This window comes from Triturus cristatus, chromosome 2_1, assembly GCF_964204655.1.
Source record: "Triturus cristatus chromosome 2_1, aTriCri1.1, whole genome shotgun sequence".
Taxonomy (NCBI): domain Eukaryota; kingdom Metazoa; phylum Chordata; class Amphibia; order Caudata; family Salamandridae; genus Triturus; species Triturus cristatus.
Genome location: NC_140581.1, coordinates 739,427,625 through 739,441,937, shown reverse-complemented (window position 1 = coordinate 739,441,937; position 14,313 = coordinate 739,427,625). Strand labels below are relative to the sequence as shown.

The 14,313-nt window shown below is 39.6% G+C and overlaps 1 protein-coding gene across 3 annotated transcripts in view; it reads right to left on the bottom strand.

Moving 5' to 3' along the window:
- PRDM6 (PR/SET domain 6) overlaps window positions 1–14,313 on the bottom strand; it is a 327,951-nt gene that overhangs the window by 227,063 nt on the left and 86,575 nt on the right. For all 3 annotated transcript variants that reach the window (XM_085640772.1, XM_085640774.1, XM_085640773.1), the window contains exon 3: window positions 6,891–7,198. In XM_085640772.1, the coding sequence (XP_085496898.1) occupies window positions 6,891–7,198 (308 nt within the window). The remainder of the gene's footprint in view (window positions 1–6,890; window positions 7,199–14,313) is intronic.

Below are 14,313 nucleotides of genomic sequence, written 5' to 3'. Positions count from 1 at the left end.
TTGGGAGGAAAGCAGAGTAGGGTCGGCGGGTGGGCAGAAGCGCAGAACGGCTATGTACCATTTCCACACTGCAAGAATACATTTTACTGAAGGTTTTCCATATAAAGGCACAGTTGAGGAGAGGGTAAGCATGCACAACATCTGGATCTCTTGTTGTTTTTGGGGTCGGGTTAAGAGGAGAATTGTGGTGCCAATTTCACAATAGAAGTGTATACATATCTAACATGGCGAAATTGATGAGGGAAATTAGTCAGATGAAAGGCTAATATTAATCACCCTTTCTAAGAATTAATATTCCTGTCTGAATGCAACTTCTATGTGAGTTAAAGTCGTGATCTTTAATATATGTACTTTTCAGTAGTGCTCTATATGCCACCTTTGTTGGTAAAATGCTGTATTGCACAGCCGTAGGCATAGGTGGGATAGGTTTGTGCACTCGGCACCCTGGGCAGAGATCTGAGTGTAAAATTGATGATCACGAGATTCAATCCCAGGAGGACATTCAAAGGATCAGAAAATTAGTGCCATGGAATTTTGCGGTAAGAAGTCCTGTAATAAATGTACAAAGAGAGAACTTGGCTTGTGATGTGCGGGATATAAATGTGCAGTAAATGATTAAGGGGCATTTCTGAGGGGCATCAGGACAACAAGATGCGTTTACAAACTTTGGAAAAAGACATTGCATAATCCTACATTTTATTCCCCTCCATTTTACTATCCTATGTTTAGCTTTTTTGTAAGAGCTTTTCTTACTTACTCTGTCAACCATTTTAAGATTATTTTGATACAGAAAATTTTATCAGTGAAGGATAGAAGTGCAGTGTGGCGATACTTTAGAGCAGCAAAACTGAAAGCTGAATAGTTCCCTTTTCTTTTACTCTCTTCCTACAAGAAAATGCTACATTTTAATTTGCACATATCCTGCTACGATGAATCTACAGACATTTCTTCCATTTTCTAGATAGGAAAGCAGTTAAAAAAGCAAAAACAATTTTATCTGATTCGGGGTTGCATCATTAGAAGCATCATTAGAAATTATGCCAATGATCGCTTCTTTGCCTATGTTAATCAGATCATTAACACTCAGACCCAAAGAGTAAAGATCGGAGGCAAGAATAATCAAACTTTGATGCAGCACAATGCAGCAGGACGACTTGCTGCGCTGGGTCAAATGGACAGGTAAGGAATGTCCCATATCTATCAAGATAAGACGCATTCCTTCTCACTCCCTGTACTGGTACACTCAGTGCAGCCTAGTGCCAATGCAGGCACTATTGCGTCATGGTGTGAGGGTGCTTGTGTTGCAGGCAGGATTGTCTTTGTGCAGGAAGTGACACTTTCCTACACAGAAAAACCCTTAGAGGCATTTGCCTTATTTTCAGTGGGCTGCAGAATGCAGCACACTTGGAAAGAGGAAAACGCAAGTAGAAATAAAGATATTTTTCTTTATTGCTCCTCTATCAGGAAGGCACAGCATGTTGATGCATTACCAGGTTTACCAGTCTTGCTTTACTTCAGATTTACCAACCTTGCACTGCTCGGTAAATCTGACTTAGGGTTTCGTTGCACTTGCAACACTATGCGTGACGCAACGGCAACACAATCCAATGATGAATCTGGTCCCAGACATCTTAGGGGACGGGATGGGAGGTGGGTGAAATATGATCCCTGCATAAGAATTCCACATTGCTCAACCTCCCTCGCTCGGTTTCTTAAATGAGGATCATCACCGTGCAGCAATTTTTCAGCAAGAAATGTGATGTTTTGGGTATTGTTAGAAAGCTAGCATTGAATGCCATCTCTCTGTCAAATTTCTTATTTTTATTTTGATGATGGGGTTCAAGAATGGCCCTATTTGTGCTACTACAGGCCACATTCTTATCAAGGTAGGTCCTTGTGGTTTACAGGCCCTGTCTCTTCTCAGACTCTAAAAGAGGGTGATCCAGTGATGAATTGAGTATCATAGTGCTGAAGGACAGCCTCTCTTGTTTCTAGTATATTTTGGGCATTTTCATACTAGGGATATCGCCCCTCGAGAGATATTCCATGAAAGGAACATCTCCTGTTTATGTGGATACATGTACTGTTTTTTTCGTAATATAGGGATAAACCCAGGCCTCTTTATGCTGCCCCAATTGGAAGCCAGATGGATGGCTATGAGAAAGGTTGTGTAAAGCAGTGGCATGATCGTGGCCCTTGTGTTGAAGCATACCACACTAAGACATCACTAGGCCACAGTGGCAAGAGCAGCCCTAGAACACGTATCCCATGGAGATAAAGTGTAAAATGAAACAGGGTTGCATTTATTTGTGATGGAGCAAGTTTTTGCATAAATAAAACCTTCTCGGATTGAACCCTCAGTAACGGTGTGCTGTGAGATTTTTATTAATGAATGCTAAAACATTGGGACAATGCTTTTGCGCATGTGTAAAACAAACGTGTGTACTAATGCATGAAAACTAGGCCGCATTTGCTTATGGCTTTGAATAACATAAAAAGACTAATGCTGCTTTTGTGCACGTAAATAATATCCTGCTAGGATTAACACGGTTTGCGCATGGGTTAGTGCAATGCTGGGATGGTGCACTTTGAAATTAAATTTCAAGAAAATAATAAATGTTTGTGTTTGATTCTTGTAGAAAGAGAGCATGGGCCTATCTTCCTGCATGCCAGTTTGGGGTTAATATTTGCTAAGTAAAATAAAGATGACCAAAAGGCTTTCTAACAAGTAGAGAGAAATGCAAAAGCACAAGATGTCCGCCAAATTTCGGAAGGACTGATATTCAAGTGGAATTGTGTAGCTTCCTTCATGAGACAGCAGAGGCAAACAATGGAAGTGCTGTAAATTGAAACATGAAATGGAACTGAAGGAAATATGTACTATGATTGTGTTCAAAGTTGTTTCCTGGGTAGAGGTTGTCGTAATACTGAATGTTCAAAACAATGGAATATTTAATAAATGATCACGATGAGAGTGGTGTGACAGAGACACCCCCGTTTTTAGCCAATGGGAGATGAAATTTGGGTTTGTATTGAAACAAATGTGGGTGGGACATTTAGGTTTTAGGGTATAACTTAAGTTCCTCAGGGGTGTGGTTTTGTAGGTTCCGCTGGTGTTAGTTAGCGGGAGATCGTCGCTGTCGTCGGTTTGCTGTTTCCAGATAGAGGCCTACCTGTTTGACTCTTCTGGAGGGCCTTGCTGCTCTACTTGGCCAGTGGGGTAAATTTCCCAGTTTCCTTTGGGTTAGTATAATAATCCGAGTTTGCATAATCATTTTCCAAATGTATTTTTGTCTCTGAAACTCACTTCGCCTATCCACTCCTTTAATGCATTCTTATTTGATAAGAGTTTGCTTTCTTCCATTGCAAATATATATTCACTATGATAGATCATGACTTGCATTGTGTGACTGTACTTGATGAGCATTCATTCATATTATTACGATAAACATTTAACAATATACATACTGAGTCTGTATTATTTAGTAGAATAGATGAATATATAATTATTTACTAGCAACTGATCAACTATAATATTCATCACCACAAATGTACTGTAAAGAGAAATGCAGGTTCTAATCGTGTAATTGGTAAGTTAGGTATAAACTTGCATCACACTCAACCCCAGCGTGAAGGGATTAGTTGGGTAGTGTAAATGGGCCTATGTTTATGAAAAATGATTGATCCCTGATCGCTGGATCATTTATATGCAATGGAGAATCTGCCTCTGGAGTGGAGTAAGGAAGAAGAACATTGAAGAAATGCATCTTTAAACTCTAGTGTGTGCTCAGAATGCACAGTCCCTAATGCTTTTTAGTTTTTTAATTCATAATGCACCCTACATGTATGGTTATGATTCTTAGGTAAGAAGGAAACATTGCAGTAGGAAACTATTGTGTAAGTCCTGTCTTTTATCTAAAAGAAGACTTTAGCTAGAAATTCCTAGGTGCAATTTTACTATTATTTTGTGCCAGTAGAAAGTGTCGTAAAGAGAAGCAAAGTGCACAACATTTTGAAACTGTATTTACTTTGCAGCATAAAAAGTATTTTGTACTGGAGATGAGACACTTTCTCTACACTAATAGCCCTTTGAACTGCTTTGCCCCACTTTGTGTTTTTGACTTACAGCCCTATCTACTAAGATAGTAAGGTTGGCTATGCATCAACATATTATGTCATTTACAATATACAGTACAATAATAGTGTCCACTGCTTACAATTGTTTGGGTTTACTTTACTTACTTTGTATTGGATGGTTTTCCTTGTTTGTTTTAGCCTGTCCTTCTTGTGTTTGTCTCTTCAATGGAGCATAGCTTTTTTAGCATCTCTTTGATTGGCTGGCTTCCATGCTTCCTCTACTCCCATCTAGGAAACTACTTTATTCTTTTTGTTCAAACACTCCATGAGTGTGCATGTGCCTTCCAGCTGTCCCCCTTGTGTGCTTTTCTCCCTCTCCAAATTGCTGTCTCTCACCCATGTGCTACTTTACTCTCCCCACACCTGTGTTGCTCTCTTTTGAACGTGTGCTTTTCCTTTTGCCCGTGTTCTCTACCTCACTATGCTTCTCCCACAGCCAGCTCCCACAATCCAGTCATCTACTTTATTGTTTTTCTTTAAAGTGCTTTTGTGCTATATTTAAAAGAAGCTCTTTTACACTACTTGTTTTTTTATTTGCTGATCCACTGGTAAATAAAAATTAAAAAAAGCAATTTCCCTTTTTGAAGGAATGGGCAGGTCTTTTTTTCAGCCATGCTGCCACAGCAGCCATAATGCTGTGCAGCATGACTAAAAAACATTGGCAAAGCGAATTCATTTCATAGGTGAGACCTATTGACTTTGCCAGTGCTTATTAGTAAGTACAACTCTGCATTGCTTTATTCCCTTTGCGAATGCAACGCAAAATAATTTGTCACTGCACTTAACAATTAATAAATCTGCCGCTTAATTTTGTTCATCTGCGTATTCAACAAATTCTAATTACAGTGACACTTTAGTGATGAAAATATACACTGAAATGTGGCAAATTGTATCACTAATCCAAAAACACTTTAATCTAAGAAACAAATTAGCTAAACAGGTGACTGATAGGCTACAGCTCCCAACATGGCGTTTCCAAGTGCAACAGAGTTCAAATGAGACAACATTTTCTAAATTATTTATGAAAATGAGTACACACATACAAAGCACTACACAGCATTAGCCGTGCATACCTCAACTGCTGCATACATTTCTATCAACCCTCCAGACACCTCCGCTCGGCTGGAATCTTACTTGCACACGTACCCCCATACACAGTAGCAGAGTAGGAGGTTGTGCCTTTTCTTACATCTCCCCTAGAACAAGAAACGACCTCCCGCAGATCATCAGAGCATCTTCATAGCTTCTTGAGTTCCACAAGAAGCTGAAGACCTGGCTTTTCAAATAACCTCCAGAGAGTCTTCCGCCTACCCTCCTGCTAAGCGCCTGGATACCCTCATGAGTGATTAGTGTGCTCTACAAATCAGCATAATATAACAGGGTTGCAATTATAAATGTGTGGTCAATATGTACAGTATTTTCTTTTCTTTGGGAAGTATGACATATATGTTCAGAAATACCCATCATCAGATAAAAATGATTACCAGGAGGTTTCCATTTTGTTTTGCTTTCATCACATTGACACTAACAACCCTTCCAGACAAACAATCATGTGAACAAAGAAACTTGGTCCTGATTCACAAAACCCTTTCATGTCCAATGAGTGAAACACATCTCCATACACCTCAATTTCCAGGCCTGATACATCTGTGGCTAATTGTCACTTTCTCCAGATGTAGGTGTGGCTTACTCTGGAATTAAAGCAGAGACACATGCTTTCTCCTAGAAAAAACTTTGTGAATCAGAGGCCATTCACAAAGCTTTTCCATGAATCAATATGTCTTATTATAAGACATTGAAGAGAAATTTACACAGAAGACAATAGTAACTCACAGAAAATTTCCTTCGAATCAGGCCCTGGGTGATTAACCTTAAAAAACGGATACATATTTGAGTTTTTGAGAATTATGTAACTTTTGATCAAACGAGTTACTGGTTTATGTTTAACAATGTGCTATCTTTCTGGAAAGAACCAATACTGTATTGTATGAATTTAATCTGTTTCAACAAGAAAAAACATTCAATTTGGTGGGATTGTTATGAAAACTTCCTTAATGTATCACCCAATATCCACAGGTCAATAAGTACTCTGGTATGAATCTAAAGATTGAGATTGAGAAGCACTAGGTGTTCAAAGTGAATAATTGATTTTTATTGAGGTTATGATCACAATGCAAACGTTTGCATATAGTACTAAATATTGCAATTTAATTATACCTAATAATTTCATAAGTTTGGTAAGAGGTATTTACACCGTCAAAACTGCAATATGTACTACTATTAGCAGATGTTTACATTATGATAATAACCACACCCTAGATTTCAATTTGGAGTTGAAAATTATACACTGGAAGAGAATAAGGGGTGAATATTGTACTCTAACAAAAAGGAACAGACTGCACTGTTTTGATAGCTCAAATGCTGTTATAATGCTGCCTCTACCCCACCGCTGCCACATGATTTGTAAGTCTCCAGCAGTACACTTGACAAGTTATCTAATGATATCACAGGAGTGGAAACTATGGTCTGAGGAAGACAGTTACATAACTTTACTAACAAGTTAACATAGAAAAATAGCATGCCATCGTTTGAAAAAAAAAGTAATAAGCCAGGTAGCACAGTTTCTAAAATCTCATAAGACTACAAATGTCCCCAGGACACGATGCATCTTGGATAGGCTCTAGTTTGCCTATTGGACTTTATCAACCCAATACTTAATAAACAACTGTTAAAAAGAAGGTTGTTTGACTTACTTCCCAGAGATGCTGCGTGTTTCGGGTGCCTCCAGCTTGCACTTTGTCTGGAGACAGGAGAACTCCTTGGAAAGGACCAATCCAGGTGCCCTGTTGGATCCTTTGTGCCGCACAGATACCATAGGCCAGTCCCGGTACCGTGCTGGTGCAGAGGCAGACCTCGCGGGGCAAGTCTCGCAGCCATTCTGGGATCTCGGGAGGAGGAGCGGCGGCTGCAGAGCTGCTGGTACCCACCAGGCGGCGCAGGGAGTGCAGCGGCCCATGCATTGGACACTCACCATTGCGGTTATCAGCGCACATATCACAACCTGCAAAGAGAAGGAGGGAAGGGAGCAATTGTAAAAGTTATTCAATTAATGGGAATTGACAAATAAGACAGGTTGCAAGAATTTTCAGAAACGGTTCAGTAAACTAAGTGATGTATGTGACACCTCACAGTGTCTTTAAAATGAGAAATTCACTATATGTTTGTGCCACAAATGGCTGAAATCTCTTACCTTATAACTGACACTTACGTCACTTTTGTGCAATATGTTGTTAAATCTACACAGTGAGATTAAATCAACTTGAACAGGTTTTAAACACTACTTTGCTGAGAAGCCTGAAGGCACATTAAAACAGGGCTTAAAACTGCTGTTCAGAACATCTGACAGAGTCCTTTAATGTACCTTCACACACACAAATATGCAATGTTTTGAATGCTAGTTGGAGATTAACTTCTGATTTACTTTGATAAGGTGACACTTTACAAAGCTGGGACACTGCTCTGAGTTAGAAAGACTGTAGGTGATAGTATTTTCAAGACGTCCTCCTGACCTCGTACCATAGTCCTGCTATTATGGCCTGTTTATATGTATGGCCTTTGGCACAGCTTTGGATGTCTCACCAGAATATTTTTTTTTTAACTCTTATGTAATACACATACAGAGAGGGATTTTTGTTTAGCGGGCTTCATCCATTAGTCTTTTAAATTGTCATTCACATTTGTACTCCTCCCACTATAGCATACAGCATATGGTATAGGGTCAGCCCACTTTACCTACTGGCTTCTTTCACTTTGAGTGACTACACAAAGTCTATTGTTCACATCTGCTTAAAAGTTGTTCCTTTGTTTTCAGTGACAAGCTGGTTCAAAGACGATTTTTATTTAATTTATTTTGTGTATTAACTTTAAATACTTGCTACAGACTTTGTCTACACGTCTCTTAAAAGATTATGTTATATTCTTCGATATGTTATATGTTAAGTTTAAGTGACTTTGTAACATTGTAGCTACCTGTGATTTGAGTGTTTGCTTAGTTGGTGATTTATTCCTGTCTCCTTCAAATAATAAGAAAATGCATGGCTCAACTGGAAGGCATGTTGTTTAAAAAGAAGCTAGTGAAACAGTCACACTGGTGAATGTTTTTCAATTGTACATTTTTTATTTCAAGCTTGCAGTGCCCAAGTTGAGATGGCGGCATGTTTTCTTATTTCTTTTCCTTTCTTTTCCTTTATTTTGCATATGCTTGCAAAAACAACAACATATTCCCAAGAACAGGCTGCTAAGGGCAAATGTATTGGCTTTGCCAATGGTTGTTTTCTACATGCCATCACTTTTCACCTTGAACCATACTCCATAAGTTCACATAGAAAAACAACTTTAGGTAGTAGCTTTGTGTGCATTTGGAAATGTCCTAATCTTGTCCTTATTAATGTTGGCTTCACAAGAGATAGCTCCACTGCGAGCACCGTGAGCACTTTGAAGCAGGCCTATTTAATCTCAAGGCGTAACCACATAAGTATACCAAAATACATTTCAAACTCATACACAATTAGTTGACGTATAGCGGCATTGCCTTTCATGTGTCAGTGAGTGACAGGTCATGTGACTCTGAGCGGTATGTTGGGGGACAACGGAAAAGAGAAAGCAAGAAAGTTGGCAAACCTTCCCGTCTGCAAGGCCTTGAAGACCTGGATTTTTTTCCCTGTAACTGTTTCTGGTAGAGCGACGATGCCCTTGCCTTCTGACAGAATAACTGCTTCAGCACCTCGACGCCTTTGGGCATTTGTTCGCGTTTTATCAGTAGGTCATTCATTCATCCATTCATTCATTCATTCTCTGTGCCCTCTAAACATGCCATAGTGAGTGGACAATCCGTGTATATCCCACAAGGCAGGTCCATTCACCTCCATTCACCACCTAATGTATGTAGTTCTGAAAGGTGATATTTTGAGAGCTATGAACAAGTGTGCATAATTTAAGCGCTATGTTCAAGAATAAGGCACTTCTGAGAAGATAATTACTAAAGATCTGAATCACATCTGAAGATCCTACCCTTCCACCAGTCAATACGTATTCTGCAGTGCTCTTAACACCCGCAAGTGTGCTATTTTAAACGGGCAGATCTTTCAGGGCCATCCTTTAATAGCTTTTTTTTTCCCCACCAGGCAGGCCACCCTTTATTGGCAGGTAACTATTTTAATCTGTATAACTCCAGGAAATATAGGAAGTGCCATCAAAGTTTGAGGTTCACAAGTAATTTTTCTAATTTTTCAAAATTGTGAGCAAACATGGAAGAGCGACCAGACCACCAGATAACTGAAAGAAACTTTCTCCTGGTGTGTACATATAATTCATCCATGAGGTCATAACAGTAAGTGCAATAGAACATTTGACAATATCTGAAAAATAAAGTTATGAAAAAGCCATATTTTCTAGAAGCAATTAGATTTTACACACACATCTGGGCAGAACACACAATTGTTGCATGTACTTTGTAAATCATTGCTACCACTGTGTATCTCTGCCCTCAGTTAGATAGACCTGACAAGAGGTGTGTGTTCTGCATGTCTCTGTACATCCCAAGTGGGTTGAGCTCATAGCTTTACCAGATGTCAGTGGTGATACTTTGTAATTGATCCTAGGACTCGGCAAAGTATTCAAGTATGTAGCACTTGTAGTGTCACACAACTTTCTGTGACATTTGCTCAGAGTGTTGCAGCATCATGGTTACAGCAAAACAATTTGACACACTTTGCACAACTCTATACATTACACAACTATACACCAATATATTTTCAAAGTATGTATGCATGTTCTAGACTGCCACTGAGTTACAATGCCACACCAGTGGCAGCAGTGCAATATACACATAACAAGGGCAATTAAACTGTGTGTTAAATATTTTATCTCTGCATTAAATATGGATTAGCATGATTAATATTGTGCACTTCCAGTATTTATTGTTCAACGGCTTTGTTTGGCATGAATGCTTGACAGCACTCTTTTTAGATGGAGCCCACTAAACAGCACATTTGCTGTCTGTTGCGAGGTATGCCATGGGTTTACCAACAACCTACAGCGGCTTGGATCCCGCACATTGCTTGCCTATTTTATCACTCTCATTTGCCTGCTTCTTATACATGTTACAGCTTGTCAATCTTATATTTGTCCCTCCCATGGAGCAGGGCCCCTTTACCATATCTTTTGATTGGTTGGCTTCTATGCTTCCACTGCTTGCTTTTCAAGCACTACTTTTTTTCTGTTGGATTAAGCACTCCATAGGAGTAAGTGTGTGTTTCCATGTGATTCCCCCATGCTGTGTGTGCCCTCTTTTACTTCCTTCTGTTGTTTTCTCATCTGAGTGATTCTCCCCATCCACTCAATGTTGCCCGCCCTAATCCCGTCTTCCTTGCTGCTTCCCTCCACCCATGCTCTACTTCCCTTTCACCTGTTACTCCTCTTTCCAACCCCCACCTTCTCTGTTGCTTCTGACCTCCCATGCTCCTTCCCAAACTTGTGCTGTCCGTGTTGCTTCCCCACCCACGCCCTGCATCTTTCTACCCCCACCATGACCCTCCATGTTGCCCTCAAACTCAGCCCTTCGTGTTCCTCCCCCTCACCTCACTTAAAAAGTGCTTTTCTGCTATCTATTTCTTTTTTATTTACCAGTTCAAATCGGTAAACAACAAAATCACTTGATCATTTTGTAGGCGAGACATGTATAGTGCACGTACCTACAAAACTGAGTGACCGCAGCATCAAAGCCCCTTTTTTACTTTATTTTTTTAAGTCATCCTGCACAGATGCTGTTAAAAACCACTGGCAAAGCCAAGAGGCCCCATAGGTGAGACCAATTGGCTTTCCTAATGCTTGCTTAGATTTTTCACTTAACACTCACTACTATTTCTCTCTTTCGATATTGTGAAGATTGAACCCATAATACTAATAATGAAATGTCATGTCTCGTATACTACTATTACATGTCAACTTCTTTCTCTTCTGACAGAAAACTAAAAGGTGACCTTTTCTCTGAGAAATATATTGTCCAGCAGTGATTAGATTAACTAACAAAATAATAGCTGTGAAAACAGTGTCATTATGCTCCACAGCATTACCTGTATCTGTATTCCCTGTTATCAGTTTTGAAGATGGGTACAATTAAAACTAAGAAGTATATAGGAAAGGCAGAACATTTATTTTTATTATGATTAATATTGCTACACTTTAATTATTTTTTCTCTCACACAAAACTTAGATGGTAGAGACATTGGAATTTTGAGAATAGCAAGAAATGCACCCTGATGACTACTTATAGAATGGGGGTAGATTGGGTTCCAGTGATCGGCACCAGCACGTAATTGTTAGCACCGGTTCTAGTGACAGTCCACCACATGGTGGTGCTGCCTGTTTAATTTTAATTAAATTTTAATTTTGAGGTGAGCACAACCATGTGTTCATCAAATCAAATTGCATTGAAAATGAATAATACCAGCCTCTCACGCCATTTTTATAGCTTTTTGCTGCCTGAAATTGTCTGAATTGTCACTGTTAGGAGTACAATGACTAGGTGTTATGTTAGTACTGTCATTGGCAGAGCTGGCAGGGGGAATGCATGGTGCAGGCTGCAGCGGTCTTTCAAGAAGGCCACTGCACCTAATTTCTTACAAATTAAGCACTTGGGCATAGCCAGGCATTGGGGCAGTAGCACAATCTTCCAATGGTTCATAAATCATATGTAAATTAAGTGACAATGCATTAAAATGTAAATACCTCTGGGTGTTGGACTCACAGTGTACATACAGGTTATACTCTGGTGGGGTAGATATGGCTAAAAGTTATTTTTAAAAAGTTCTATGATGTGGCCAGTGCAGGCCACCTCAAATCGCTTTTTTTTCCTTACGGCCGGTTGGGGTGGTCAAAACATTCAATAAGGAATGGACAACAAGAATGAGGAGGAGGACAAGGGCAACCTTACATTAATTATGTAAATATTGCAAAATGCAACAACATGCATTTATTTTCATAGTAATTAAAGTAGACAAGGGTGATGGGGCTGGGGAAAGAAGCAACAAGGGCAATTAAAAGAAGCAATATGGACATGGAGGTGGGAAGAGAAGAAGCAACATGTACAACAAGGGAGTGTGAGGGAAAACAATCACAGCGCAATCGACGGAAGGACCGCAATCAAGCTGATTCATTGAGTAGTTGGTCCATGCTCCAGCCGAAGGAATAGAAAGTGAAGAAGGCACACGCTGGCCAATTAGAAGGCAGCAAATAAGAATGACAATGAAGCCAATGAATGGCAAGCAATGGTGAGGCTGCAAGCCCCTTGTATATATCTATCACAAGGGAGAGTGCATTATGTGCATGTCCTGTCACAGGCAAGACATAAAAAAAAACTGAGTCTGTGTAATATAATCTGGTGCTCATATAAAGTGCTCAAAAGCACTTGGGCCAAGTTCACACTATATAAAACAGCAAACAATTGGCATGGTACAATGTGAATACATATGGTAGTAATATTACCTTTAGTGTAAAGTAACGGTGTTGCAGGGATACTTTGCGGCTCTGTGGTTACCCTAGTGACAAAAAGTATGCATGCCATTTGCAAGCAATTGGATCTTGTTAAATACAGAAATAATCATTCAGATATTTGAGTATGTACTTCTATTTATTCAACTTTAGACATTTACATTAGAAACACTGCACATAGCAAAACAAGATACAATATGACATTTCTGGAAAAAGTGATTTAAGATACAGGGGTGGGTCCTGAGTGTGAGCTGGGTGGGCAAGTGGACAGTGGCAAACTGTATAATATGTACTTTATTTAGTTGCTCTTATTATTGCCGAAAGAAGGGTTTAAAATGATTTGAAGTTTGGCGAATTGAGACATTGGGGGTGCTGGTTGTCAGTCATAGTAGTGTTTTGAGAAGACAAACGGATATTTCAATGGCCTCTTGTACAGTGGGAGGGCAGAGGTCCCCAATGTTTTTTCAGAGAGTGAGTTCAAGGATGAGATAAGAGTGGTTGTAAACTGAACACAAGATCCAGAAGTGTAGACTGCCCTCTTTTTGGCTGTTAGCCAACCTGTCTTCTGTCTGTAGGAAGAAGTAGGTGTTGAATTGTAAATGCTGAAGATGGTGCATGTAGTGATATGGATAACTTTGTCCATTTGATGGAGACTGATCCACCAGGCAATTTTGCTCCTTGATTGGTCCTGGAGTGTTGATTAAAGAAGCAGCAGATGGAATGGGTGGTGGTCTTTGGCTGCAGGTGGTGATGTGTATTTGAAAAGAAAGTTCCAGGTGCATTCTGGGATTGGTGTTGATCCCAAAGCCTTTTCTTATGAGGGAGCTGGGTAATTGTGTCACTAGGAAAGAAAATGGTATTAGTTGTTGAGTTAGCCCAGGTGGAGGCAAGGAAGCATTGAATTTCTGGTTCGGAGGTGTTCAGCAAACATGAGTAACAACAGAACTACCCAATCACAGTTTAGTGGGAGATGTGATAGTAAAGATGTGGAGACAAGTATTAGGAAAATAAAGGTTTTTGAGAGCCATTGGTGAGGTGATAGGAGAATATTGACCAGGGAATTGGTTTATGTAAAACAGAGGAAAGGCGGTTTGACTGATTTTTGGGGAGTTACCAGCTGTCAGTAGGGGTAGCAGTTACTTACAGGAACATCAGTATACTCAGAAGGATGTCTCAAAGAGGGAAGATGAGTGTGAAATGGTTGAAGAGAAGATATTCTAGTGTTTTTGAGAAGAAAAGTAGATGAGAGACAGGGTGTTTATTTAAGGACTGTGAATGGCCAGCAGTTGTTGTATTTTTTATTAACAAAGGTTGACAATATTCTAAAGTGCTTTGGTGACCAAAGAATGGTTGAAGAGGAAAGTTAAGCACTCCGAAGGAAGCAACCAAGACTTTGGCAGTGTCAGTTCTATATCTCAGATAATCTAAATAATGTAGATGGTGCGCCAATGGGGGTTCGGGGACAGTGATGTACTCAAGAGTAGATGAGGAAATGCGTCTCTAACGATATGATTCAAACAGCATTTCAAAGAGCAGTCCATAAATCAGGATTGATTCAAAAAGCGCTTGAGATCAGTAAATTAGAAAACTATGAAGGTTTATTAAAAATATTTAAGTGCATTACAG